At 57.4% G+C, this 26,177-nt stretch overlaps 1 protein-coding gene across 4 annotated transcripts in view; it reads left to right on the forward strand.

Moving 5' to 3' along the window:
• MLPH (melanophilin) overlaps positions 1–25,812 on the forward strand; it is a 46,520-nt gene extending 20,708 nt beyond the window's left edge. The window contains exons 3-16 of one of the 4 annotated variants that reach the window (XM_061412722.1): positions 727–948; positions 1,082–1,194; positions 3,224–3,262; positions 3,887–4,011; positions 5,813–5,932; positions 6,868–7,072; positions 9,162–9,301; positions 16,430–16,618; positions 16,847–17,002; positions 18,661–18,753; positions 19,465–19,542; positions 21,305–21,362; positions 22,020–22,120; positions 23,608–25,812. In XM_061412722.1, the coding sequence (XP_061268706.1) occupies positions 727–948; positions 1,082–1,194; positions 3,224–3,262; positions 3,887–4,011; positions 5,813–5,932; positions 6,868–7,072; positions 9,162–9,301; positions 16,430–16,618; positions 16,847–17,002; positions 18,661–18,753; positions 19,465–19,542; positions 21,305–21,362; positions 22,020–22,120; positions 23,608–23,634 (1,666 nt within the window). In that variant the 3' untranslated portion in view covers positions 23,635–25,812. The other 3 variants (XM_061412723.1, XM_061412724.1, XM_061412725.1) reach the window with 3 other exon arrangements.
• Positions 25,813–26,177: the final 365 nt, after the last annotated feature.

The following is a 26,177-nucleotide window of genomic DNA, read 5'->3' on the forward strand; positions in this document are numbered from 1 at the left end:
ATTTCCTCTTAAACAATGAAACTGGGCAACAGATTTACTCTAGATAACCTGACCAGGGTGGCCTGACCAGGGTGCACCCCTCCAGGATCCCCCCTGGCTCCATCTCTGCTAGTTTCCTGGAGCCACCGACCCCACCTGGTCTGAGGGAGCTTGGACCCTGGGTCCTAGTGGCCACCGGTGCACGCTCGTCCAGCTGCACAGGGTGCCTGGGTGGAGCCTGCAGGCTGTGGGCTTTGCATCAGAAAATCTCTGGGCTCAGGGTCAGAGCTGGGGAATGAACCCGGGCTCCAGGACCTCTGCCATCCCCCTCACGTTACACTGAGTCACGTGAGATTGTGCGGGCCGTGGTGGGGAGCCCCTCCCACGAGGCTGAATCTGTATGGTTTGCACCCCTTTGGCAATGAAAGAAAGTCATGGGCATAGTGCCTGGGGAAACATAACCTCATAGAGAGTCACAGAAGTGCTGGAATGCAGTTTCACATCTATGAACGTAGCAGGTTTCGATTCCAGCCTACCTGGACGGCACGTGTTTGAACCCAGCCTGCTGGTCTTCCCTGGAGTGGGATAGGGCGGTGCTGTGGACAGTAAGGCCTGCCTGTGGCGCCATTACCTGACTTTGGGGTCTCTATTGTCTGAATCTCTGAATTTGATAGCTCTCTGTGTGTGTACACATTTAAAGCTTGTTGCAAAAACAAGGGGTGCAATATTTTCTTGTTTCCAATAAAGGGGGTTGAAGGGCAAGATTAAGAAGGAAAACTCCAAGAGGGAGCTGCTTTCAGACACGGCCCACCTGAACAACACCCACTGCGCCCGCTGCCTGCAGCCCTACCGGCTCCTTGAGACCCCCAAGAGGCAATGCCTGGACTGCCACCTCTTCACCTGCAGAGGCTGCGGCCACCCCCACCCAGAGGAGCAAGGCTGGCTCTGTGACCCCTGCCACCTGGCCAGGTGAGTGGGACCTCGAGGTCGGAGGGTCCTGCAGATGAGGGGCTTGGCCTGTCCCTTCCAGGGACTCGTGTGTGTGTGTGTGTGCACCCCCCAGGGCAAGGCGTGGGCCTGAGCTCCGTGTCCCCGCCTGCAGGGTCGTGAAGATGGGCTCACTGGAGTGGTACTACAGCCACGTGAGAGCCCGCTTCAAGCGCTTCGGGAGCGCCCAGGTGGTACGGTCCCTCTGCGGGCGGCTGCAGGGAGCAGGTAAGCAGTGGGCCTCCTCCCTAGGTGTCTGATTTGGCACCTAGACTCTGTCTTTTCAACAAACATTTCCCGTTGAGTCTGATGATAATCAAGACTTGAAGAGATGGATTATAACTCAATCAGTGGCTTTCATATTTTGAATCCAAGTATTTATTCCATGAAGAACTTGAAATTCAAACTGTGCTCTTACACTCCACGTGTGTTCACCTGTGTTGTCCACCTTGAAGCCATTTGGGTAGACGAATATTTCAGGGAAGGCTCTGAGGTTGCCTGAACTTGAAAGTTCCTCTTAAACTTGGATGGGGAGAACTGAGCAGTGTTTTCAGGAAGCACTAGCCTGTCATCCTATCACCTGAGCCCCAGGCTCTGCCGTTACACCTGGCCAGGCATCCAGGCTACGAGAGCTATTAGGCCGCTGTCTGGGGGCTCAGCATCTTGACTGTCTCTACCTGGGGGACCAAGGCCAGTTCCCTCGGGTCTGGATCCCCTGCAGGTCCAGAAAAGGTGCCATGCTCCTGAGACTGAGGGTGTCCTCACTGCGCCCAGCCTGGCCATCTGCCCTGGGCCTTCTGGGGAGGTGCCGCCTTGTGTCTTGTGCCCCTTAAAGCCCCAGGTTAATGGGAGGGTGCAGAAGTTGGGCATGGCCACCCCCAGGGCACTTGCACACGCACTGGGCCTGGCACAGGTTTCAGAGGGGTCTCAGCACACTCGTGTGTTTTTATTGTATTTGTTCATATTTCTTCGGCTTCCCAGGGTCTTAGTTGTGGTACTTGGGGTCCTAGGTCTTTGTAGTACACGGGATCGTTGCACCATCTGAACCCTTGCAGCATGAGGGATATAGTTCCCTGACCAGGGATTGAACCCAGGCCCCCTGCATTGGTAGCTTGGAGTCTTAGCCAACTAGACCACTAGGGCAGTCCCTTAGGACACTGTTGAATTTAGCACAGACCACCCAGAGGCACCCTCACCTGGAATAGCTCTTAGCACCTGGAGGAGCAGACCACCATGGGGTGAGGGACCTTCCCTGGGTGGGGCTGTGGGGGCATGTGGTAAATCACTGAAACCAGGACATTTTTAAGAGTAGAGCAGTCCTCCTGAGAACCACGCTGAGACAGCCAGCATCACTAAGGGTGCCCTGGGGACGCAGGGAGGCACCGTCACCCTATTCTTGGGGGGGTTTCCCCACCTCCTCCCTGGGCTGCTTCTCCACGACCCATATCTCTATCTCGGCTGGAGCTTATCAGTAAATCCCCATGCCGGCTCGGTCGGCCAGCCTAGGGGCCCCTCTGCGCAGGGCTCAGGCGTGGGAACCACAGGCAACGTGGGAAAAGCCATCCTGCGGAGCATCTGAGAATCTCAAGTCCCCGCTCGTGGTGGGAAACCACAGCCACATCACAACCCTGAGGACCTGGGCCTCGCCCCGGTGTGGGGGCGCTTATTTCTAGAGACCCGAGTGGGCTCAGGAATTCGCCTTAGGTAAAAAGCCAGGAGGATTCTGACGGCCCAGCCAGGGCCCAAAGCTGCGGGAGCCGGTACCACCCGGAACCTCCCGTTTCCGAACTGTCAACGCTGCCGGCCAGGAGGTGGCGCTGCGGAGCAACCAAAGTCCTGGTTCCGGCCGCTGCCGGTGGGGGGCGGCGGGCAGCGCGGCGGGCCCAGGCCGGGTAACGGTCCGGGGGGCTGCCTTCTCCCTGCTGGCCCCTGTCAGGGCAGCAGACAAGAAAGGGCGCCGGGAGCGAGCGCGAAATGGGGAAGTCGTGCCTTTTAAAAAAGTATTCAAACTTACAGAGAAGAAAGGATCAAAGTGAATGTTTTGAAACCTGGCCCAGGCAGGGTAGCAGGTGGGGGGCCCGCTGGGGTCTTCCCTGCGTGGGAGGCTTAAGAGCGGTGGGCGCGTTCCCCACGCCTCCCTCCTCCGCCCCCGAAACAGGACGGGCAGGCAGTGTCGGGGGACAGGAAAGGAAGCCCGGCTCGGGCAGGTGGCTCCTGGAGAATGCCGGTCCCCTCAGCGCCTTTTCCTCCATCGTAGGTTTACCTGATGGAGTGCGGAGCGCGCCCGACGTCCACAGTAAGTCCTTCCTGCTCACACAGGTGCCAGGGTGCCCTCTGCCCCTGAGCAGGGGGGATGATCCCCGAGGCTGCCAGACTGAGCCCCAGAATTCACGGGGTCATCCTGGTAGTGTCTTAAGAGAAGAATCCAGGCCAGGCCAGGGTGAACAGGAGAAAAGAGGAAAAAATGAGACTGCAGTGGGGATAACAGGGGATGAGGGGGGCCAGGCCTCGGCACGCAGGTGAGGAAACACCAGGGTCAGGAGAGAGGCGGTGAGGGACGCCAGGGGCTGAGCCTCACCCCAAAGTCTCGGGGGCTGCTGAGAAGGAGGTGAATGGACTGCAGGTGAAGAGGTTTGTTGGGCTGAGCATGACAGCTCCAGGGCCCCTTCGCCCACTGCACCGCAGTGTCTTCAGATCCCTAGGAGGCAGTCAGTGAAGGCGACTGTTGGTGAAAGTGATGCGGGGCGTTGGTTTCCTGCTGTGGATTCAGGCCAGCCCTATGCGATGCTCTGACAGGGCTCTGGAGGCCAGCAAAGGGCCTGGTCGGGTAGCTTCACAGCAGGTGGAGGTGGGGGGATGGGCGGATGCGTGGGTGGGTGGGTGGATGAATGGTTTGTCCCGGTCTCTCTCCCTGGTGAAGTCACGCAGGCATCCACTGCAGGTGGGCCTGAGCAGATGTCCGGACACCCAAGTGGAGAGGAAGAGCAGACTGATGAGGATGGAGAAGGGGACACAGCAGACCAGGCCCAGCCCCTTGGCAGCCAAGTAGGTCTTCTCCCAGCCTCGCCCACTTCCCCCCGTAGCTGGAGCCTCTGTTCTGATTTCCAGAGAAACCTCAGGCTCTGCGTGCCTCCACTAGCTAACCTGGCAGGAGCCCGGAGATCCAGCCACCTCCGCCGTGCTCCGGGGTCTCTGAGATGGCTGGGTACCAAATCCAGATGTCCTCTCAGCTCTCAGCATCGATATCCCGGTGGGAACCCAGAGCATGCAGCGGAGGGCAGGGCCTGCCTGGACCTCCAGCCTGGCCCATCCGGCCAAGAGTCCTGGGGCTTGTCCTGAGGGCACCAGTGTCCCCGAGTCAGCCTTTGTACCTTTCAGGGAAGCAGCCCCCTCCAGCTCTCTTCTGTGAACTTTCTTGCTTTTGTTTATAGCCAACCATGAGTCTTGCTTTTATTGGTTTATGCCTGTTTTCACCTGTTTTTTCAAGGCTGTGTTCTTTATTTTATTTATTAGTTATTTTTGGCCCTGCCCAGGCTTTGCGGCTGCGTGTTGGCCTTCTCTAGTTGCAGCGAGCGGGGCTTTCTCTCTAGTTGCAGTGCTCATCTTTCTCACTGGAGGGGCCTCTGCTGTTGCAAGGGCTTCCCTGGTGACTCAAGACGGTAAAGCATCTGCCTGCAATGCGGAAGACCTGGGTTCAATCCCTGGGTTGGGAAGATCCCCTGGAGAAGGAAATGGCAACCCACTCCAGTCTTCTTGCCTGAAAAACCCACAGACAGAGGAGCATGGTGGGCTACAGTCCACGGAGTTGCAGAGAGTCAGACATGACTGAGCGACTTCACTCACTGCCGTTACAAAGCACGTGCTCTGGGCTACACGGGCTTCAGGACCTTCAGCACATGGGCTCAGTAGCTGTGGCTCCCGGGCTCTAGAACACAGGCTCAGTGATTCTGGTGCTTGGGTTTAGTTGCTCCTTGGCATGTGGGATCTTCCCACCAGGGATCAAACCCATGTCTCCTGCATTGACAGGTGGATTCTGCCACTGAGCCACCAGGGAAGCCCCGTTTTCCCTTAGTCTGTTTTCACGTAGTTTTCAACTTACTTTTGGAGATAAAGGCAGGAGAGAGAGCCTCTGGGGGTCTGGGCGGGACGACAAGGGGATGGGGGCAGGGGCGGGGCAGGGTGGGTGGTGCTGGATGGAGACCCTTGGAGAGTCAGGGAGTCTCTGAGAGCCACACTGGCAGTTCTGCCGGCTGCTCCCTGGGGAGCACATGCGTCTTCTTATGAAAATAGAACTGTACTCATGCTATTTACTGGGCTCCCGAATCACTCTCTAGTGTCTGAAATATTCCCTGCAAATACATTCAAAAGGTGGAAACCGTTATGAAGGAAGGATTTGGAACTCAGCTCTGCTCTAGCATCTAGAGGTGAAGGAGCTCTTGGGGGCCCCGTTCCCCTCCTTCTCCCCATGCTGGGCGCCCCTCCTTCACCAAAGGGGGAGGGCCGGGAGGCCCCCCCCCTTAGCCCGAGAAACCCTGCCTGCCCTCCCAAGGCTGCGGCCCAGGCCTGTGACCTCAGTGCCTCTGAGCAGCCAGGTGCCCATCGGAGGCCCAGCGGGTGTTTCCCCCTGCTCTTCTAAGAGGGGATGGGGGTGCGGATCCTGTGATGGGGGTGGGCTCTGGGCAGCCCTTGGAGCCTCCTTGGAGTCTGCTTGTGTCTAGCACAGAAGGCAGATGGGCCCGTGAAGGAGCCCTCCCTCCCGACCCCCTGCTGCCTGGGGTTGGGATGTCTGGCCCCCACCATCAGGCTGACCCTCCCTCCTCTCTCCCTGAAATCCCTACCTGCTCAGAAAAAGCGCCTCCTCCCCATCCACGGCTGGGACTTTGAGGCCGACTCAGACGACTCCGATCCATTCTGTGGTCACCCGCCAAGCCTGTCCTCGGTCTCAGGGGCCACAGACGGCCTGCAGGTCAGTGGGCTCTCTTTTCGCCCCTGAGTTAACCTGGGGGACAGGTTTTTGGGCCCCAGGAAAGGACAGTATTCTGGGGGACAGTCTGCTATGCTTGTGGGCATAGCATCGGGGGGAGGCAACTGGAGTCGGGGTACAGAGGCCTCACACCCTCCTGTCCTGGAGAGCCTGGGTGGGCTGCTTTGAGAAGAGGGGTGCAGGGCCAATGAGTCGGGGGCCTGGGTTGTCTGTCCTCTAATGAAGGCAGACCCCCCGTGACTCAGGAGTGCAGGTAGAGGAGTCAGACGGTCCCCGAGTCCCACACCCCTTGTCTGATCCGCAGGGCTCCTGTACCTTATTGCCCAAGCTAGGATGGTCTTGTGGTGGAAGAGGCTGTTAGTAATCACACCAGGACACGGGGCCTCCGCAGGGCTGCCAGGGAGAGCCCGGCCGTGTGGTCCCTCGGCTCCTTGGCTCTGTGCCCTTGGTCTGGGCAACCTGTGTGAGGCTCCCTGCCTCCCACCTCATCTGGAAAAGGAGTGATCTCTGCCTCACGGAATCCCTTCCACGAGGGACTGGAGACTGAGCCTGGCGCACCCCATCCCCAGAGTGACGGCGCCCCAGCTGGAGCCCTGACATCTCAGTGCCCTGGTTCTGGTGGTGCCAGCCCAGGATGGGGTCCACCCAGGGCGATCTATGGACCCCTGGGTGCAGGGTCCAAAAGGGAAGAGAGCTGGGACCCAGCACCCATCAGGTCTTTGGTCCACAGTCCTGCTCTGGTGGCAAGTCCAGCCCTTTGAAATGAAAGGGAGTTGAATTGCTGGGGTGGAGAGGAGGGGTGACTTGTGTTTGGTCGGTCAAATGATACCTGAAAACTCTCAGTCCTTGGACTGGAAAGACATTCCAAGGAGCTGCCTGTTCCTAGTGAAACCTGCTGACCATTCCCGTGTGTTCAGGCCCTCACAGATGACCCCTGCGTGGAGGAGACCACCTCCCAGGAGGCCGGGATCCTGGACCAGGCTGATGCCAGGGCCCCTGGGTGCCACCCCCGTCCAGAAGAGCAGAGGATCAGCCTCTCACCTGCCGGACCAGACGAGCTCTCGGAGCTCTGCCTGCCAGGAGAGTCCTGCACTGCAGGCCCAGGGGTCGATGCCACTCCTGGTGAGTGCGCTTGACCGTGGTCTTCCACACAGGCTCCACACGGGAGTAGGGGGTCGCTGGAACCTGGCCCCTCGCAACGCTGGGACACTGGCTGATTGCCAGGAGCCCCTTCCTTCCTGGGATTGTCCAGCGTGTGCAGTCCTGGCAGACGCCGCTGTCAGCGGAGCTCCCCGGGGCGGGGTGCCTCCCCGTAACCCTCAGAGGTACCAGCTCAACCCCCTGGCTGGCCACACCTCACTGCCACCCGTGACGGGGGATGTCGAGTGGGAGTGGGATAGAGACACGCAGGTGTCCCTGAAATGACTAAGGTCACAGGTCACCTGGACCAACCTTCCTGGCCGCAGGACCAGGCAGTTCCAAACCTGGGACCGAGATAGGGCGCAGGTCCATCTGGGCTGCCTGCCTGCCTGCTGTGACTCGGGAGGTCTGCTCGTGCTGAGACCCTGGGTTCGCTCAGTTTGATTTTGTTGTCAGTGGCTTAGAGATGAAATCTCGAACCACTGTCTGTCTCTGTGCCCTGTGGGAGTGGGCGCCGGGGTCCGGGGGGTCAGGTGTCCGAGTGATGTAGAAGCCAATGAGACCACAGACAGCCCAGGCTGCCCGCCACAATGTGCTCCCACCTGACCTGACCACAGTGGGGCCAGCTCCCGGGGAAATGTAGTTAAGACAGTGTCTGCCAGGAAATGGGCCTTCTTTCCATTTTCCCTTTTCATTGTATTATACGGACTCTAATCTCATGATCCACACGCCCATTAAGATGCTGGAGGCATTTGGGGGGTGGGGAGGGGACTTTTATTTCCCCATAAACAATGGGTAAGTGAATCTACATTGACTGAGTCTTTGGATGAAGACGTAGATCAGCACGTTTCCTCCCGGGATCCCTGATCACCCCCAGCACGTGGATGGCGGGGGCAGTGGGAGGGGAGGGGAAGACAGACTCTGTGGAGCTGGGGAAGGTGCCTGGGGGGCCAGGCAGCTCTGAGTACCAAGCCCAGCTCTGCTGACCAACTCGCCACCCTATCTCCTGGACTCTAAGACACATTCTGTCACCTCGCCTCTTAAATCGGGAGCATCTTACAGCAAGTGTGGGAGATTGATCCTTAGTGCCGTCTCAATAAATGTATCAGACAAGTCACAAGGTCTGAGCTTTAAAGGAGTACGGTGTGTGCTTGATCAAACCCCTTAACCACCGGGCTCAGTGTCCTCATTGTAAACCAGGGCCAGCACCTAACTCACCACACTGTTGGGGACTTTAAATGGGATGGTTGTATCTGTTAGCTATTGCCGAGTAACAACTTATCACAAACGTACTGGCTTAAAGCTACACACATTGACAAGCCCACAGGGGCCAGGTGTCTGGCACGGCTTCCCCAGGTCCTCAGCACAGGTCTCCTGGGCTGCAACCACAGGGTCATTAGGGCCGGAGCCTCATCCGAGCTCAGAGCCCCGCCCCCAGGCCATGCAAGGTGTCGGCAGAGCCCTGCGGCAGGTCAGACACAAGAGCAGCTTGTGGACGCTGACTCCCAGGACATGGGCTCCTGTGTGTCCTCCCACGCAAGCTCGCCCCCTCCCTGTCCCAGCATGGCTGTGTATGGTGCGCTCCAGGCCAACCCAGAGCTTGGAGGGTACTTTCTGGTGAGGACTTGGGGGATCTGCCACCACCAGGGCCCAGGAATAAGCCTCTGAAGTGACACCATCGGTGACCCATGCCCATAAGTCTGGGAATCACTAGTCTGGCAGGAAAGCCATCCCCAGAGACTAAGGTGGAAAGACTTCCAAAAGTCATGTCCACGCGTGGAAACTTGCCGGGACCCACGTCTGTCACACCAGGCACCACCTAGCTTCCAATGCTTGGAGCCCCCAGTGAGTGCCGGCCGGGCCAGGGGCTTCTGTCCCCAAAGTTCCTTGTAGGGGGACAAGGACTCCGCTCCCTTCTTATCTCAGTTGAGGGATCTTCAGCCCCGTATCGTCAGTGGAGTAGAACCATGTCTCCATTGTCTTTGATCTCTCATTTTTCTTCATTGGATAAAATGCCCACTGACCTTCAGTTTTTCACCCCACATAACACAACCCCATTCTCACTCCAAAGGGACAAACAACCTCAGGAATGAGCAGCTGCCCTCCCAGTATCTGGCCGACGTGGACACCTCGGATGAAGAAAGCATCTGGATTCAGAGAGTGGCCTCTCACCATCCCAGACAGAAAGGCTGGACTGCCTCTGAGAGCCAGGTAAAGGGGGACGGAAAGAACACATTCTGGTTGCTTCTTTGGGTCTGAGGTCTTTTTACCTTAACGTCAGTTCACCTCTGAGAGCTTAAAGCTTTCAGAACTTTTAAACTACAAGATTGGCAAGCCCACATAACACAGATGCGGTGTCTTCAAAATATATTTTTTATTGACATGAAATTCACATAGCACACAATTAACCATTTTAAAGTGAGCAGTCCAGAGCTTTCCTGGTGGCTCGGTAGTGAAGAATCCGCCTGCCAGTGCAGGAGACACGGGTTCCATCCCTGGTCTGGGAGGATTCCACGTGCTACGGAGCTACTAAGCCCATGGGCCACAAATACTGAGCCTGTGCTCTGGAGCCCAGGAACTGCAACTAGAGAAAAGCCCGTGCAGCAGTGAAGACCCGGCACAGCCAAATAAATAAATAAAATTCTAAAAATAAAATAAACGACGCATTTAGCAGAATGAACATTTAGCAAAATAACCAATCTGCATCTAGCAGATTCACAAGGTGGTGCAAACACCACCTCTGTCAGCTCCAATCCGTCTTTGTCACGACAAAGGGAAGCTTGTACCCTCCCGCCCCACAAACACCGGCCTGCTTCCTGTCTCTGCGGGTTTGCCTCTTCTGGACAGTCCACATAAATGCGATTGTACAATCTGTGACCTTTTGTTCCTGGCTTCTCTCACTGAGAGCAGTGTTCTTGAGGTTGATCACGTTATAGCAGGTATCAGTACTTGATCCCCTGTAATGAAAATATCTATTTTATACTTTATCAAGTATTGTATCTTTAGGGAATTCCCTGGGTGTCCAGGGGTTAGGACTCTGACCTTCCACTGCAGGGCACTCGGGTTCGATCAGTGGTTGGGGATCTTAAGACATATATATATATTTCACAAGAGGAAGAAGCAACCTGTTATTCCAAAGCCTTTCAGTTCAGTTCAGTCTCTCAGTCATGCCCAACTGTTTGAAACCCATGGACTGCAGCACGCCAGGCTTCCCTTTCCATCAGGAGTTGGCCTGGAGCTTGCTCAAACTCATGTCCATTAAGTCGGTGATGCCATACAACCATCTCAGCCTGTCATCCCCTTCTCCTCCTGCCTTCAATTTTGTCCAGCATTAGGGTCTTTTCCAGTGAGTCAGCTCTTCGAATCAGGTGACCAAAGGATTGGAGTTTCAGCTTCAGCATCAGTCCTTCCAATGATTATTCAGGACTGATTTCCTTTAGGATGGACTGGTTGGATCTCCTTGCAGTCCAAGGGACTCTCAAGAGTCTTCTCCAATACCACAGTTCAAAAGCATTGGTTCTTCGGCTCTCAGCTTTTTTTATAGTCCAACTCTCACATCCATACATGACTACTGGAAAAACCATAGTTTTGACTAGAGGGACCTTTGTCGGCAAAGTAATTCTCTGCTTTTAAATATGCTATCTATGTTGGTCATAGCTTTTCTTCCAAGGAGCAAACATCTTTTAATTTCATGGCTGCAATCACCATCTGCAGTGATTTTGGAGCCCAGAAAAATAAAGTCTCTCACTATTTCCATTATTTCTCCATCTATTTGCCATGAAGTGATGGGACCAGATGCCATGATCTTCATTTTCTGAATGCTGAGTTTTAAGCCAACTTTTTCACTCTCCTCTTTCACTTTCATCAAGAGGCTCTTTAGTTCTTCTTCGCTTTCTGCCATGAGGGTGATGTCATCTGTATAACTGAGCTTATTGATATTTCTCCCGGCAGTCTTGATTCCAGCTTGTACTTCATCCAGCCTGGCGTCACAGGCTACCAACTGCTCCCCAGGGCCTTGGGGATGAGAAGTAGGGCTGCCCAGCAGGTAGGGCCTTCGCTGAGCCCCCTGCCCCAGCGCTGACAGCAGGAGATCTGCCCTTCTCCAGCAGGGAGGGTGGGGTGCCGGCCTGTCCTCCGTCCAAGCCGGCCTGGAACGGGCGAGGGGCCTTTCCAGCCTCAGGCCCTTCGTGACTGCACTCTGGAAGGTGGCCTGTGGAGCTCCTGACTTGTAGGAGGAGCCTGTCTTTGCTTGGCTCTTTGGTGAATCAGTGTCAGGTTTGGGCTAAAGCATCACTGGGGCAGATGCGCGGTTTCAGCTCTGCGTGTCTCCCTCTCCGGAGTCCGTGCCCTCAGCCCGCTGGCCCTCGTTCCTGTAACACCACCTGGAGGTGTCGCCCGACCCGGGGCCGGGCATTCCTCCTGCTCCCACCTCCATCCCTGAGAGGTGTCGCTGACCCTTTGCCCTGAGCTCAGCAGGGCATGAGAGGCCCTGAGAAGGCCTGCAGGGAAGAGCGGTCTCTCTCTGCCGTGCGACCCAGGGGGGGTCTCACTTCCTTTGGGGAACAGCTGGGTAGATGCTGACACAAAGGAAGTGTGCTTTGATTCAGACCGGGGGTCACTGGCTGGCCCCTGGGGGGTGGGGGAGGATGGTGGGGGAGGGAAAGGCCACTCCAAGACAGAGATCTCCCCAGACAGAGACCTCCCCAGGAGAGAGACCTCCCCAGGCAGAGACCTCCCCAGACAGAGACCTCCCCAGACAGAGACCTCCCCCGGCAGAGACCTCCCCAGGCAGAGACCTCCCCCGGCAGAGACCTCTCTAAGCAGAGACCTCCCCAGGCAGAGACCTCTCCAGGACAGAGACCTCCCCAGGACAGAGACCTCCCCAGACAGAGACCTCCCCAGGCAGAGACCTCCCCCGGCAGAGACCTCTCTAAGCAGAGACCTCCCCAGGCAGAGACCTCCCCAGACAGAGACCTCCCCCGGCAGAGACCTCTCTAAGCAGAGACCTCCCCAGGCAGAGACCTCCCCAGGCAGAGGAGGGTGGGGGAGGGTGGGGGAGGATGGTGGTGGAGGGAAAGGCCACTCCAAGACAGAGATCTCCCCCGTACACAGACCTCCCCAGGCAGAGACCTCCCCAGGACAGAGACCTCCCCAGACAGAGACCTCTCCAGGACAGAGACCTCCCCAGGACAGAGACCTCCCCAGACAGAGACCTCTCCAGGACAGAGACCTCCCCAGGCAGAGACCTCTCTAGGCAGAGACCTCCCCAGGCAGAGGAGGGTGGGGGAGGATGGTGGTGGAGGGAAAGGCCACTGCAAGACAGAGATTTCCCCCGTACAGAGACCTCCCCAGACAGAGACCTCCCCAGGACAGAGACCTCCCCAGATAGAGACCTCCCCAGGCAGAGACCTCCGTGGGTTGCAGAACACATCTGGTAGAGCAGTTCCCAGTTCCCAGGGACAAGGGGATGAAGACTAGAATTAAACTGTCTATTTTCAGCAAGTTTTAAATTTAGCAACTTCAGTGACTTTCAGGAAAACACAGATCCCGGTATTTGCCCTACTGACACCAATCCTTCTTGCCTCCTTGAATTTCATGCTTGTATCTTGTCTCTGGAATTCTTCTCCATTTCTTTCTCTTGACTTTATTTACTCCGACTAACATTTCGCCTGCAGGGTGTCCTCCACATCTTTATGAACAGGGAGTTGGGCAGGACGAAGAGTGACCTCCCAAGGCAGCAGCATCCCCAAGTGTCAGCGAAGACCCAGGGCCAACCCTTACAGGGTCTTCGTGGAGGAGCTGCTGCAGGGCCCTGGAGGAAGGTCTCTGCCTCCGCCCACCTCTCAGAGCAGCTCTTCTAAACCAGGTCTCACAGACATGCCTGTGGGAGGGCAAGAGTTCTCAAGAATAATCTTTTGTTGGGGTCCATCTGAATGGTCCTCCTGTGACCTATTGTCTGTCTGAGTCTGTACTCATGGTCGGGACTTTCTGGGTGAGGGACTCAGCAAAGACTTTGTATAAACAATCGTTCATGCCGAGAGGCAGCCGAAGATGGTGCAGTGGTACCGAGGATGGATGCTCCAAGGCCCTGAGATGGCACGCCATGGCACGCACCCCACCCCGAGTGGTGGGTGGTGAGCGCTGGGGACCTGACTCAGTTTCCCCACAAAGGGCCTCACCAGCAGCAAGTGACAGTGGCTGTTTTCCTCCACGGCCTGTGTCTGTCTAGACTGTATTTGTAAGTTGTTCGTTTACGTTTTGCTGCAAAGGAGCTGAGAACACTAGGAGTTTATTCCGAGTTGCCACCCGTGTGTCCCGGGAGCGTGTGATTTACCTCGACACAGAGCTCACACAGAGCAGAGTGACTCCCGCTCTTGCAGAAGGGAGGGCCAAGAGCGTTGAGTTCCTGAGCGCCTGAGAGGCAGGTGTGCCTTGGGGGAGGAGGGAGTCCACATGGGGCCAGCAGCTCTTGATCCCAGGTGGAAAAGCAGGACAGTGCTCTGTGCATCGTGTCCGTGCCGTCCAGGAGGCGGATGGCCGAGTCCTCGCCCAGAGAGCAGCGTGGAGCCTGAAGCTCACCTCCTGGACTGAGGACTGTGGCCTCCCTGTGGCTCCACGCTGCCCCCCAGCCCCTCTCTGTCAGGATGAGAACTTCCTGATTCTCATCATGGGTGTGCTTCCTTCTGTTTCACTCTGGATGTGACATTTCACTGTGCCTGTGTTGGGCTCTGGTTGGTTCAGCTCTTACCCTCTGGCCACGTGTTCCAGGCCAGCCATGCTCCCTGGGGACACAAGGCTGTCCCCTGAGCACCCCGCCCCGCCCCGCCAGGGATTGATTGTTGCTTCTCAGATGACACAGCGTGCGACCAGAGCTGGTTCCAGTTGCCAGCAGCCACTTGAGGTGACGGCAGGGCCCCTCCTGCCTGAAACCTTCATGCTTAAGTTTCTCAGCTCGTGTTCTTCTCTGGGCAGACTTGCCCACTCAGGGCCCTTGCTGCTGTGAAGATCAAACTAATTAATTACCTACGAAACTACGCGGAAGAGTCTTCCCAGCCCGCTGGCGCCATTTGCCTCTTAAGACAAGGCGGCCCACGGACAAGATAATGGCAGGAAAGATACATCTGCTGGGCTCGCAGGAAAATGGAAGAATTGATTTCCTCTGTCCCAGCCTGGGAGCTAATAGACTGTGACTCAAGATTCAAGAGCTGGTGACTCAGGGACGAGGAAGCCGTACACTGAGTCACTTCAGGTCGTTACCTTGGTGCCTCCTGGCCCACGGTGACCCAGGGCACTGGCCGTTTCGTTCCATCAGGCTGGCGCGATCAATTCCCACCTTCCTGTATGGCTCACGATCAGTGGTGACGTGTCCACTGCCCACAGCAGTGACACCGAACGTGTCACCTTTCCTGCTTTAGTCATGTTCCCCAGGCCCTGCTGCCTGCTCCTGCTGCAGCTTGGCGCCCCAGAGCCCTCTGGTCAGAACAGAGGCCTCCCAGTTCCCTTCCCAGCCCATGTCCCCGATGGTGCGCTTAGCTCTCCTTCCACCGCCTGGCGTCTGGAGCTCCCAGGGTGGTGGGTGTCAGTGTCCTGATGGCGGGTGCGACTCCATCTTCCAACCACTGAGTCCCACCCTCTGCTCCAGATCTGTGAGCGGATATGCAGGTGTCAGCTGTGGATTTCCTGCTGATACAGTCATGCTTCTGGAGCCAGGTGACCCCCAGGGGCCAGGCAGGGGCCAGGAAGGTCCCAGCCAAGTAAGGAGAGAGAGCTGAAGCCCCTTTGTTAAGGGAGGTTGAGGCACCCACCCAGATCTCTTGAGATTTCCTGGGTTGTGAGCTTATGCATGGTGCTTATAGAGCTGGGGTGGGGGCGGTGGTGGTGCGAGTGGAGTCCCCTGCCCCATCAGGCCCCCTGCCATCAGCTGTACCTAGAGCCTGTGCCTCAGTGGGCCCAGCAGAAGGTGCAGGAAACTCAGAGGCATGCAGGGGTGCAGTCTCAGTCATTTCAGTTCAGTCCCGTCTGACTCTCTGCGACCCCACAGACTGCAGCACGCCAGGCCTCCCTGTCCATCACCAATTCCCAGAGTTTACTCAAACTCATGTCCATTGAGTCAATGATGCCATCCAACCATCTCATCCTCTGTCGTCCCCTTCTCCTCTACCTTCAATCTTTCCCAGCATCAGGGTCTTTTCAAATGAGTCAGCTCTTCGCACCAGGTGGCCAAAGTACTGGAGTTTCAGCTTCAGCATCAGTCCTTCCAATGAATATTCAGGGCTGATCTCCTTTAGGATGGGCTGGTTGGATCTCCTTGCAGTCCAAGAGACTCTCAAGAGTCTTCTCCAGCACCACAGTTTGAAAGCATCAGTTCTTCAGGGCTCAGCCTTCTTTATGATCCAACTCTCACATCCATACATGTTGGTTCCCTTCTATTCCAGCCCCTGTTTGTGCTGCAATCGCAACTGCATTTATAACAGAGACTTTAACAATTTTGACCAAATAATCCCACCCTGAAAATTAGTTTTGAGAAGCACATACACAGATAAGAGCCTGGAGCAGAGATTGCCAGATACAAGCACTATTTTCCTCCGTGTTTCTCAGCAGCTGAGGCAGATAAGTAGACATTCTGGGTTGTATGAATCTCATCCAAGCCAGATGACAAACTTCCCTGGCCCTAGATTCAAGAAGGGACTCGCGGCAAAGGTGCTGCTCACGGTGTCACAGAAAACACGCCTGCAATGTTCACACAAGAGTCACAGATATGCTGTGGACACATCTCAGCTCCAGGCAGGCATCTGCGACTCTGACTGCCCTTGCAAAGCCGACAGGAGGCGTGGGCACAGAGCCTGGCAGGCAGAGACACGCCACGGTCAGTGCACGTGAATGCCACTGTTCTTATGCAAGTTCAGGACCCACCCCTGAGCCCTACTTCAGTATAAACATGAAGCGGACAGAGGAAAACCCAGAGAACGTGTCAACTTGCTGGGCCTCAGCCAACCACTTCCAAACAGTCCAGGCCGAGATCTTGGTTTGGCACCTTAACAGTGATGCTAAGCCCTGGGAAGTAGCTTGGGGACCCAGTTTGGGGACAGAGAGCTATTCAAAATGGTGCCTCTCGAATGGCCTGGATGCTGTTAGGATCTTCAGGACGCCCCACCCTGCCTGGTTCTGGAGGCTGGGGTGGGCAGCACCTTGGCCATGCTCGTGTGGAGGGTGGATGAGACCACAGCTCCAGCCGAGTCCCAGGGGGGCGGAGGACGGGGCGCCTCCTGGAGCCCTGCCTCTGAGCACAGTGATTCCACATGACCTGCTGAGTGAGACCCACCCGCTTGTCCATTTCAGCATCCAGGTGGTGACGAGCCCACAGATGCTGACGCAGAAGAGGCGGCCCTCAAGAGAAAGCTGGAGGAATTGACCAGCCACATCAGTGACCAAGGGGCCTCATCCGCAGAGGAGGAGGAGGGCGCGGACCCAGGGGCTGAGATGGGCAGAAGCAAGACCGTCGAGGACCACCCTGGGGCCACCCGGGAGGTGAGGTCCCCCGCGCGGTCTCAGCAGGAGACGGGGAGGCAGGGCCAGGGATCAGCAGTTTGTGACTAAGCCACCAGCCCAAACACAACCGCTGGTGGGCCCTGAGGGCCCCGGGTGCCCGGCCACCCCTGGAGTGCAGAGAGAAGCATCGTCAGGACGGGATGTGCGTCAGTGAGAGCCCTGCGGCATCTCTGCCCCGTGGTCACACTTGGGGCTTCCCTGTCCTAGGTCCGCACGGCTGCAGGCCAAACGCCCAGCCGGGGAAAGGACCCGCTGAGTCCTGGGGACCCCGAGCAGCCCAGCAGGACCACGGAGGCGGAGCTGGCAGAGCTGGAGGGCCAAGTGGCCGCCACAACTTGCGAGGTGCGGCGGACGGAGAGCCAGGTAGGCGGCTGGCCGCACGATGCCTGCCCCGCTCAGGAGATGGAGCACTGTTCGCTTCACGAGAAGGAATAAGTGAACCCGGAGTCCCCAGGCTGGCCTGCCGCCTGGATGTGCATGGCCTAGAGACACGCCCTTCTCCTCGGGGACGGAAGGGTGCCCCAGACAGGTGGTGGGGGCCCTGAAGGCCGGGGAAGGGCCCTGAAGAGCTCGCATAGCGGAGCCCACGCTGTCAGCTCCAGAGCAGGACTTTGGGGGTGTCTGTGGGAGCCGCCCTCCATCCACCCCCAGCACCCCAGCCCTGCCTGTTCCCCTTCAGGTCGGCAAGAGACAGGCAGTGTGGGAGGAAGAGGCTGACCTTTCCCCTCCCTGTCCTGGGAGGGCTGTCCAGAAGGAGGCTTAGATTTTAGGACGGCCCCAGGGCTCAAATTCTGACCGAGGTCACCCTGTGTGCTTGGGTCCAGGGCCTGAGTTTGGGGGTGGGGGTGGGTCAGTGGTGTGCAAAGATCAAAGGATGGAGCAGGGGCTTCCAGAGACAGTGAAGGAGCCTGGGCTCTACTCTGCCTGCCCCCTCCAGGGGACCCTGGAAAATAGGGGTTCAGCCCTCAGAGTTGGGGGAACCCAGCCCCCACTGCCCATTCATTCCTGCTTCTGTTCTCTCCAGCACGTGCCCTTCCATCCCCAGGAAGAGGAGTGTGTTGCCAGGCTGGGCAGGCTATGGGGAGCAAGCTAGCCTGGGAACTCTGGGTTCACTTATTCCTTCTCGTGGGCCAGACAATCCTCAACCTCCCGAGTGTGGCTGGTGTCATGTAGACACACAGATGCAGCAGTGAACACCTCAGACCAAGCCCCTGCCTTCGTGGAGCTCACATCCTTAGTGGGAGGAGACAGAGAGCAAGTCCATGACCAAGGAGGTCATCTCGGTTCACGAGGAGAGGAGAGCCCAAGGGAGTACTCGGATAGGCCGCTTAGAAGGGTGGTCAGGAAGGGATAACACTGGAAGAAGGCATGGGGCTTCCCTGGTGGTTCAGTGGCTAAGACTCCGCTCTCCCAATGCAGGGGGCCTGGGTTCGATCCCTGGTCAGGGAACTAGCTCCCACATGCTGCAACTACAGGTCCTGCACGCTGCAACTAGGACCTGGTGCAGACAAATAAGCAAAGATTAAAAAGAAGAAGAAGGCAGCATGTGCAAAGGCCCTGCAGCGGTGTGAACGAGGCATGTTCAGGGATCAACAGTGAAACCCTGACACTAGAGGAGTGAGGTGTGAGGGGCGGGCCGATTCCAGAGAACCCTGGGGACCTCAGGAATGATGGCGGGCCTCAGGAGGCATCTGAATGGAGCTGATGGGCCCTGGTTCCTGTTCCTGGAAGCTTCCTCCTCCCACTCTCCCCCTAGTCACTACCGTCTTCCTTCCAACCCTCAAGGATGAGCCTCCAGACAATGTCTGGAACCCCTCTCCTCACCCCTGGGGATGGGTGACCCTTCCGATGACCATGGAAGATGGGTGAAAATGAGGTCCCCAGGAAGCGCCCCTGATCACGACACGCATCTTAGGGGGAGTACCATGTTAGCAAATTTGATGAAGCCAGAGCAGCTGCTCTTCCTGGCCCGAGACATCGAGAAGGGACTTCCGAGTGATGTCTATCTGTCGTTCCTCCAGGTTTCGAATATCGAGTCCAGGATTGCAGCCTTGCAGGCAGCGGGGCTCACGGTGCGGCCCTCGGGAACGCCCCGGAGGAAGTCTAACCTCCCGGTGAGTGGAGGGACTTCGGGGCCCTGGGGGGTCATGCCCGGAGCCCTGGGAGGGGCACGGAGCGGCCTGGGGCAGCAATGGCCCCCACCAGCCGCCTCCCCTGATGTCAGTGACCTGGATGGGATTCTTTTTCATCTGTTACTGCCGATTCTAACATAAAGAGCACTTTACCCAGGGGAGGCAGAGTGAGGGGGCCTGGACAGGCTTAACAGAGCTCCGCTTCACAGCGGGTGCAATCGAGGGTCAGGGTGCAGATCCGCCCACAGCAGAGACCTGAGAGCGGCATCCTCCTCCCGGATTCAAGTCGGGAATCTCCAGGCAGACCACACTGTGAGGGAATCTGGCAGAAGAATGACAGGTGCTCCCAGGAGAGCCCCAGGGGCAGCCCCAGGACACCCCAGTTGAACCTGAACTTCAGATGTGCAACAAGTCATTTCCTCGTATAAGTACACCCTGTGCGCTCTTCGGGGCCTGCGTATACTACAGTGTTCCCTCATGGTTGATCTGCAAGTCAGAGCCAGCTGGGCATTCCGTACTTTAACCTGCTGAACCCCACAGCACTGCAGTGGTGTGTTTGGAGGGCTGACAGGCCATCCCAGCCTTTCAGGCCGAGTATCAGAGAGCACGTCCGTCCTTAGTCCCGCTCACCTGCCCTGCGGCTGGAGGTCAGACAGGCTGTCGTGACGCCCAGACGCCTTCCTTGTTCTCCAGATCTTTCTCCCCCGGCTTGTCAGGAAATCTGGCCAGAGTCTGAAGGATCCAAACGCAGACCCTTCGGATGAGGCCGAGGTATGTGTTCACTGCACCCAGGCTCGACGGGGTGGGAGAGGGTAAACGACTGGCCTGACTTTTCTAGCAGCAGGACGAGCTGGTGGGTGGTGGAGCTGAAATATTAAGACTTTAAGAAGCCTGGCGAGTCTCCCAGGCTGGCTTCCCCCAGAGGCACCGGCTTGGGGTAGGGTGTCTATCGGGGGCGGGGAGAGGGGAGCTGGGAAAACCCAGCAGGGGAGTGGGAGGGTGGGACAGAGGGCAGGGCTGGGGTAGGGGCTGGGGAGGAGGCGGGCAGACCCCCGGGCAGGGCACCCGGCTCAGGGTAACCCAGAGCCCCGGAGACACTGCAGGTCACAGGGGAGCCGTCCTGCATCTGGACCACGTGCTGGACGTGTGCCCCCTGCGTGCTCACCGGTCACGGGGGACGCGTGTCCACTGGCACAGGGTCTGGGGCCGGCCCTGCTCTGGGAGCCGCGCGTCCAGCCCGTAGGAGGGTGCACAGAGCCTCTATGCAGGCAGCAGCACAAGGGTAGACAGGGTCGGGGGCAGGGGGGCGACACCCCTCAGCCTGCCTGTCAGGAAGACATGGGGTGGCGTGGGAGGGAGGAGGCAGCGCCTCCCAGGGCCCCATGGAGAGCGGCATCTGCCCCATGTCCTGCCAGCTTCTGGGGATCTCGAGTGACCATCTAGTCGCTTCTGCTTCTCATGACAGCAGCACTGGGTCGCTCTTTCCAATAAACACAGTATTTTTTCCATCCCTTCCGTCTGAGGTTTACAACACCTGGTGAGCCGGGGCGGACGCCACCCCTGTTAAAGTGATGGGGAGACTGGGGGTCAGGGAGGAGACCACACAGACCACCAAACTAGAGGGTCTCAGGCAGGACCCCTGGCCCCAACCCCAGCCTCTCCTGGGGCCAGACCTCCCTGACGTGTCCCTGGATGCCCGGCCCTGGAGGCGTCCACGGCCAGGCCCCCGGTACAGCCCCAGAGCAGCTGGGCTGAGTCCCAGGGGGCCGGCGTTGGCAGGACTTCCCGGGAAGTCAGGCTGTTTGGCTCTCACTTCCCCCTGAGGAGGGGGAAAGAATTGTCCCAGAGTAGAGAGTTGAGCGACAAGAAAGGGCGAGGGAAGGGAAGGTGTGAGTCAGCAACCGTGGGTGCTGGGCATGTATCGTTGTTGTTGTTCAGTCGCTCAGTCGTGTCCGACTCTGCAACCCCATGGACTGCAGCACACCAGGCCTCCCTGTCCTTCACCATCTCCCGGGGTTTACTCAAACTCATGTCCATTGAGTTGGTGATGCCATCCAACCATCTCATCCTCTGTCGTCCCCTTCTCCTCCCGCCTTCAGTCTTTCCCAGCATCACGGTCTTTTCCAGTGAGTCAGTTCTTTGCATCAGGTGGCCAAAGTATTGGAGTTTCAGCTTCAGCATCAGTCCTTCCAATGAACATTCAGGATCGATTTCCCTTAGGATGGACTGATTGGATCTTCTTGTAGTCCAAGGGACTCTCAAGAGTCTTCTCCAAGACCACAGACTCTTGAGAATCCCTTCCCAAAATGTGCAGTTCTCCAAAAGGCATACTTCTCTTTTATATTCTGGTATTTGGTGATTTATTGATAACATGCATTTTAGTACTGTTTAAAGTTCTAATATTGCCAAAGAACAGAAGACAGTTACTCTCACTTGTCAGAATTTGCTCGAATGATGAGAACTTTGCGTTTAGCTTCCGGTGCCCCTACAATCGCAGCGACATAGTGACACCCAGAGGCTGTCATTCTCCTAGGTGGAGGCTGTGCCCTGTCTCGTGAGGAGGGAGCTCAGCAATTACCCCAAAAGCCAAGGTAAGTCACTTGCTCCCCTCATTCCCCAGGCCTAAGAGACCGTGAAAATGACTGATCAGGGCCCCAGATTTGTAAGTAAGCCAGGGGACCCAGCGTCTCATGCCCTGACACCCACAGGACACCCCAGTGTCCCCTGGCCACCCCCTGGGACTGTTGCAGGGAGCTGACGCCTGGACCCCTGGAATTTGCTACTTTAAGCACGTAGAAGTGGAGGTGTGGTGTCTGTGTCTGTGATACGATTTGTACCGACACGGTGTGGCACCACTGGTAAAGAATCGGCCTGCCGGTGCGGGAGTCACAGGAGACGCAGGTTCGATTCCTGGGTTGGGAAGATCCCCTGGAGAAGGAAATGGCAAGCCACTCCAGTATTTCTTGCCTGGAAAGTCCCATGGACAGAAGAGCCTGGGGGGCTACAGCCCACAGAGTGTCAAAGAGTCAGACATCACTGAGCAGGCACGCGCTCGCATGGTGCTCAGCTCCAGACCTCCACAGAGCGTGGGACAAAGTTTCTTGATGTCTTGGTGGTGACAAGGACGGCATTCGTCCTGGATGGTGCATTTGTTTTCATGCTCCTTTTAAAATTTCTTAGGAGGCAAAGACGCTTGTTTGAGGTAAGCGTGTGATTAGTAAACAAGCCCCCTTCTGTCTTCCCCAAAGACAAAGATGATGACTCCTTCAGTCGGAAGTCCATGTACCGTGGGTCCCTGACCCAGAGAAACCCCAACGGCAGGAAGAGAGCCGCCAACCACAGCTTTGCAGTGAGTGTTCTCTGTTCACTGGGGCTTTTAAAATTCTGTGACCTGTCCGGCTGACACGTGAAGTCTTCCAAGTAAAGAACTGGGATAAACTCACAAGCAAAGTAAGATCAACAAAAGATCTATAGGAAAATGGAAGACATATCTAAAGGTACCCCAGTGTCAGGCTGATTGAGGGGCGTCACTCCCCTGGGGGTCTGGGCTTGGGATCCGGGACAGCCCACGAGGCAGTGGGGACTCCCCGCCCAGCCCCGTATGCCTAAAGGTCGTGCAGCTGAGCCACCAGTGCAGATGCTAGGGTCGGCGCTGTGCCCCTCCTTCTCTGGGAGGGACCTCCATGCAGAAGGAGTCTGGGGTTCCTCCCCAACCCCAGGGAGCATCAGGCTGGCCCGGGAGCGGCTGTGGCCTTGACGCCTGCAGGAGCACCTCTGGCAGGCCTTCTCCTACACCACGGTCCCTGGTGTTTCCAGCCGCACGAGATCCTGGGGGAAGCGCCGGGTTCTCTGATGGAGGTGCTGCCTTCCTGGAGCCCCCACAGCGGCCCACACACACACACGGTGCTGTCACAGTGTGAGACAGCCAACCTCGAGGGACCAGAGTCACGCCCACAGCCCAGGGATGGGCAGGAGGCCTCAGTGGCCACCATCAGGGTCCCAACACCCTGGATCCCCACTGCTGTCCACACCCACACCACACCTGCCAGCTGCAACCACCCAGCAACAATTCTGACTTCATCCCAGTTACGCAAGTCTGAGCCGATGCCTTGGCTATCCGAGAAGACGAAGGGCCCGCTCTGTTATTTCCATGGACTCCATCTTTAAACGGATTTCAAAGGATTTCACAACACTCACTGCTGATGCCTGGGGCTGGGAGACGGGCAGGCAGGTGGGGCCCACGGGTCCGACACAGCCAGCGTCAGCCCCAGCCCAGACAAGGCTCCCCGCCCAGCCCCACGTGAGCCGGGCAAAGGCCGCCTGGGCTGTGGCCAGAGCAGGGCCATTCACTGCAGGAGACTGATAATGAAATCGCCAATGGGGCCTTGAAAATCTAAGTGCTTCCAAATGAGAACACACCTTCCTGTGTTTCAGCGCTTCCAGTTGTCAAAATACTTTGCATCTTCACAGCCTGTTTGATGAGGGCCAGTGTCATGGACCCAAATTCATAGCTGGGGAGACTGAGGCAGAGAGGGGTTGAGTGAAAAACCGGCAGGGGGTTGACCGATGCCTTCTCACCGCAGGTCCGTGGGTTCGTGTGCAGCTGTGTGCCCTCCTGCGTGTGTGCGCGTGTGCGTCTGTGCTCATGCCCGTGTGTTTTTATGTGCACACACTCATATAGCTAAGCGCGTCTTTACTCGTGTGCACACCTGTGTGTCTCCATGATCCTTTATCCTCGCCTGTGAGTTTCTGTGCCTGTGTGTGCCTACGTGTACAGCTGTGTATCTCACACCCACTTGTGCATATGGTGTGTCCATGTGTGTTTGTTCTTCACAGAAACCCGTGATGACCCACCAGCCCTAAGAGGAGAGGTTCGCCTGAACGGGACACCCACCCTCTTCCCCTCCGCCTCGGTCACCGCGTCCCCGCTCCTGCCCCACGCTTTCCGCTGCACACAGCCCAGTGGAGGAAGAAGAGACCCCGGCCCGTGCTGGAAACCCGCCCACGAGCTGACAGCGGTCCTCAGATCGTCAGCTCTTCACCCAAGTTCACAGACCGCCTCCAGGGCCCCCTGGTCCGAGGCTGCTCTGATTCGTAAGAGGCATCTAGGCTGTACGTCTTTCCTCCAGGGCGCGGTGGTTTAAGCTTTCTGAAGAGCACAAAAATCTTCCTCAGTGTGATTTTTTACCCCCTCCCTGCTGGCTTCCTAATGCTGCTTTCATGACTGGCATGGACAGGAGAGGACGCAGTGACCGCCCCGGCTGTCTGTGTACTCCTGAGTGTGTCTGCCTGAGCGTTGCCGGATGTGTGAGCGCTCCTGGACGTCGGGACAAGTGACTGGACTCTTGTCTCTCTGAGCGAGAAGGGGGCAGGCTGTCAGGTCTCCTCACACACATACCCCGTCTTCAAGTCCACCCGTGCTTCGCAAGCTGGGAGACACGACCCTGTGGTTGAGGACAGAGCGTGCAGGGGGAGCAGGTGGTGTCTACTCACAGCCCAGGTGTCAGGCGCTCTGGACGGGCGGGCAGAAGGCTGGGCTCCAGCCTGGCACTGCCGCTCACTGTGGTGGGATCCACTGGGGCAAAGGACCAGCTGGTGACGCCCGCCGGCCACGTGCCGTTTGTCCGTAGACGAGCTCCGAGTCCTCCTCCACCTCGGACAATCTGGAAGTCAGAGTGAGGTCCAGCTTTAAGGGGAGCCCCCTGGGACCCTCTGCAGCTGCCTTGGGCACAGTAACCTCATCGCCCTCTCCCAGGCGTGGCAGGGGGCCTCACGGGGACCTGTTTGTTTGACTGTCAGAGCAGCCCATTTTGCAGAGTGGAGCCCCGAGGGTGAAGCAGCCTCCCTCTTGGCTGGAAGCCACCTCGTGACCCTCTAACGCTTTCCAAGGTGACTTCAGGTCAGCTTTAACTTCCCTCTCGCAAATGCTTGGTGCTTGTGTTCAATGGCAACTGAAAGGAGATGGTGAATCTGTGATGCCCAAGAGACTTGCCCACTAAGATTTTCTTCCAACCTGACTGTCTCACCACGGCTTACGGATTCTGCACCACGAGCTCTGATCCCATCCCCACTGACCCCACAGGGTCTCAGTCCCCGCAGGGGCCACGTTGCCCACAAGCTGGCCCATGGCCGCTCCAGGGGGACTTTCAGAATTGGCTTCCGCATTGATCCAGATGACTTGGGCTTTGGCAGCGTGCTGGGGTTTGTGGAAACGATGGAGGTGATCCTCCTTCTCCGAATGAAAGCTGCTTCAAATAGGCAGCTCCTCAATTCAGTGCTGGAAATGATTAAAGATGCCTGTACGTGGAAGAGGGTGGTCCTTTGTGATGTGCAGTCCTCCTTATTCAAAAAGTAAACGGGAGGTCGCTGTGAGTTCCTAGCCTTGGGGGGAGGCGGTCCTGGCTGGCCTGGAGCCCTCCCTGGAGGTGAGGGTAACAGGCCCACCAAGGACCAGAGTGGCCACTTAGCTCCACAGCTAACTTAAGTGCAGAGAGCTTCCAGCCTGGAAACACACTGGTCCCTCTTTCCATGGCCCCTCGCAGGGGGTCTCCAATTAGGTCCAGAGCTGTTCTCACTCATTCACTCAATCACCTGACGGTGACACAGCCCAGGAATCTGTGTTCATCCGTGGCCGTGGCCGGGTCATCAGGGATGTGAGTTCTCCCGGTCCTGTGCTGGCTCCCCGGCCCCTCCTGCCTCCTCTCCTTCCCTGTTAGGACCATGGCTTTAGGTGCCCGTGGCTGGTCTGCCACCCAGATGCCCCGAGGTCCCCTGCACAGACCAGCCACCCCTTCCTCCAGCATCTCAACATCAGCCCGTCCTGCTGACCTCGGATCTCATCCCCCACACCCTGCTGCACCCACTCAGGTCAGCTCCGTCCTCCCCAGGGCTCCGGCCAAGGCTCTGCCCTCTCTTAACCCTCACGTTGTGTCGGGAAAGCTGGCCTCTGCCTTCTGCATGCACCTCCGCCCTCCCACTCCATCAGCAGCTGTGTCACTGACTCGGGATTTTTCTTTCAGATTTATTTTTGATGTGGACCACTTTTAAAGTGTTTATTGGATTTGTTACACTATTGCTTCTGTTTTATGTTTTGGTTTTTTTTGGCCACGAGACATGTGGGATGTTAGTTCCCTGACCAGGGATCAAACCTGCTCCCCCCGCATTGGAAAGTGGAGCCTCCAGGGACATCCCTGGGATACATTTTTATGCCAAAGACGTGCACGCCGCTGTTTCCAGGATGCCAGGCCTGGTCTCACGAGCCCCCTGGCCTCTGCCCGCAGTGCCTTCCTGTGCTTATTTTATACCAGCTTGTGTTGCATGGATGCTGTGCTTCTGTTTCCAGGGCGACCTGTGGTCCAGTGTGTGATTGTCCTCTCGAGAGCATCCTTGTGTCTTGTGGACCCGGG

This window comes from Bos javanicus, chromosome 3, assembly GCF_032452875.1.
Source record: "Bos javanicus breed banteng chromosome 3, ARS-OSU_banteng_1.0, whole genome shotgun sequence".
Lineage (NCBI taxonomy): Eukaryota > Metazoa > Chordata > Mammalia > Artiodactyla > Bovidae > Bos > Bos javanicus.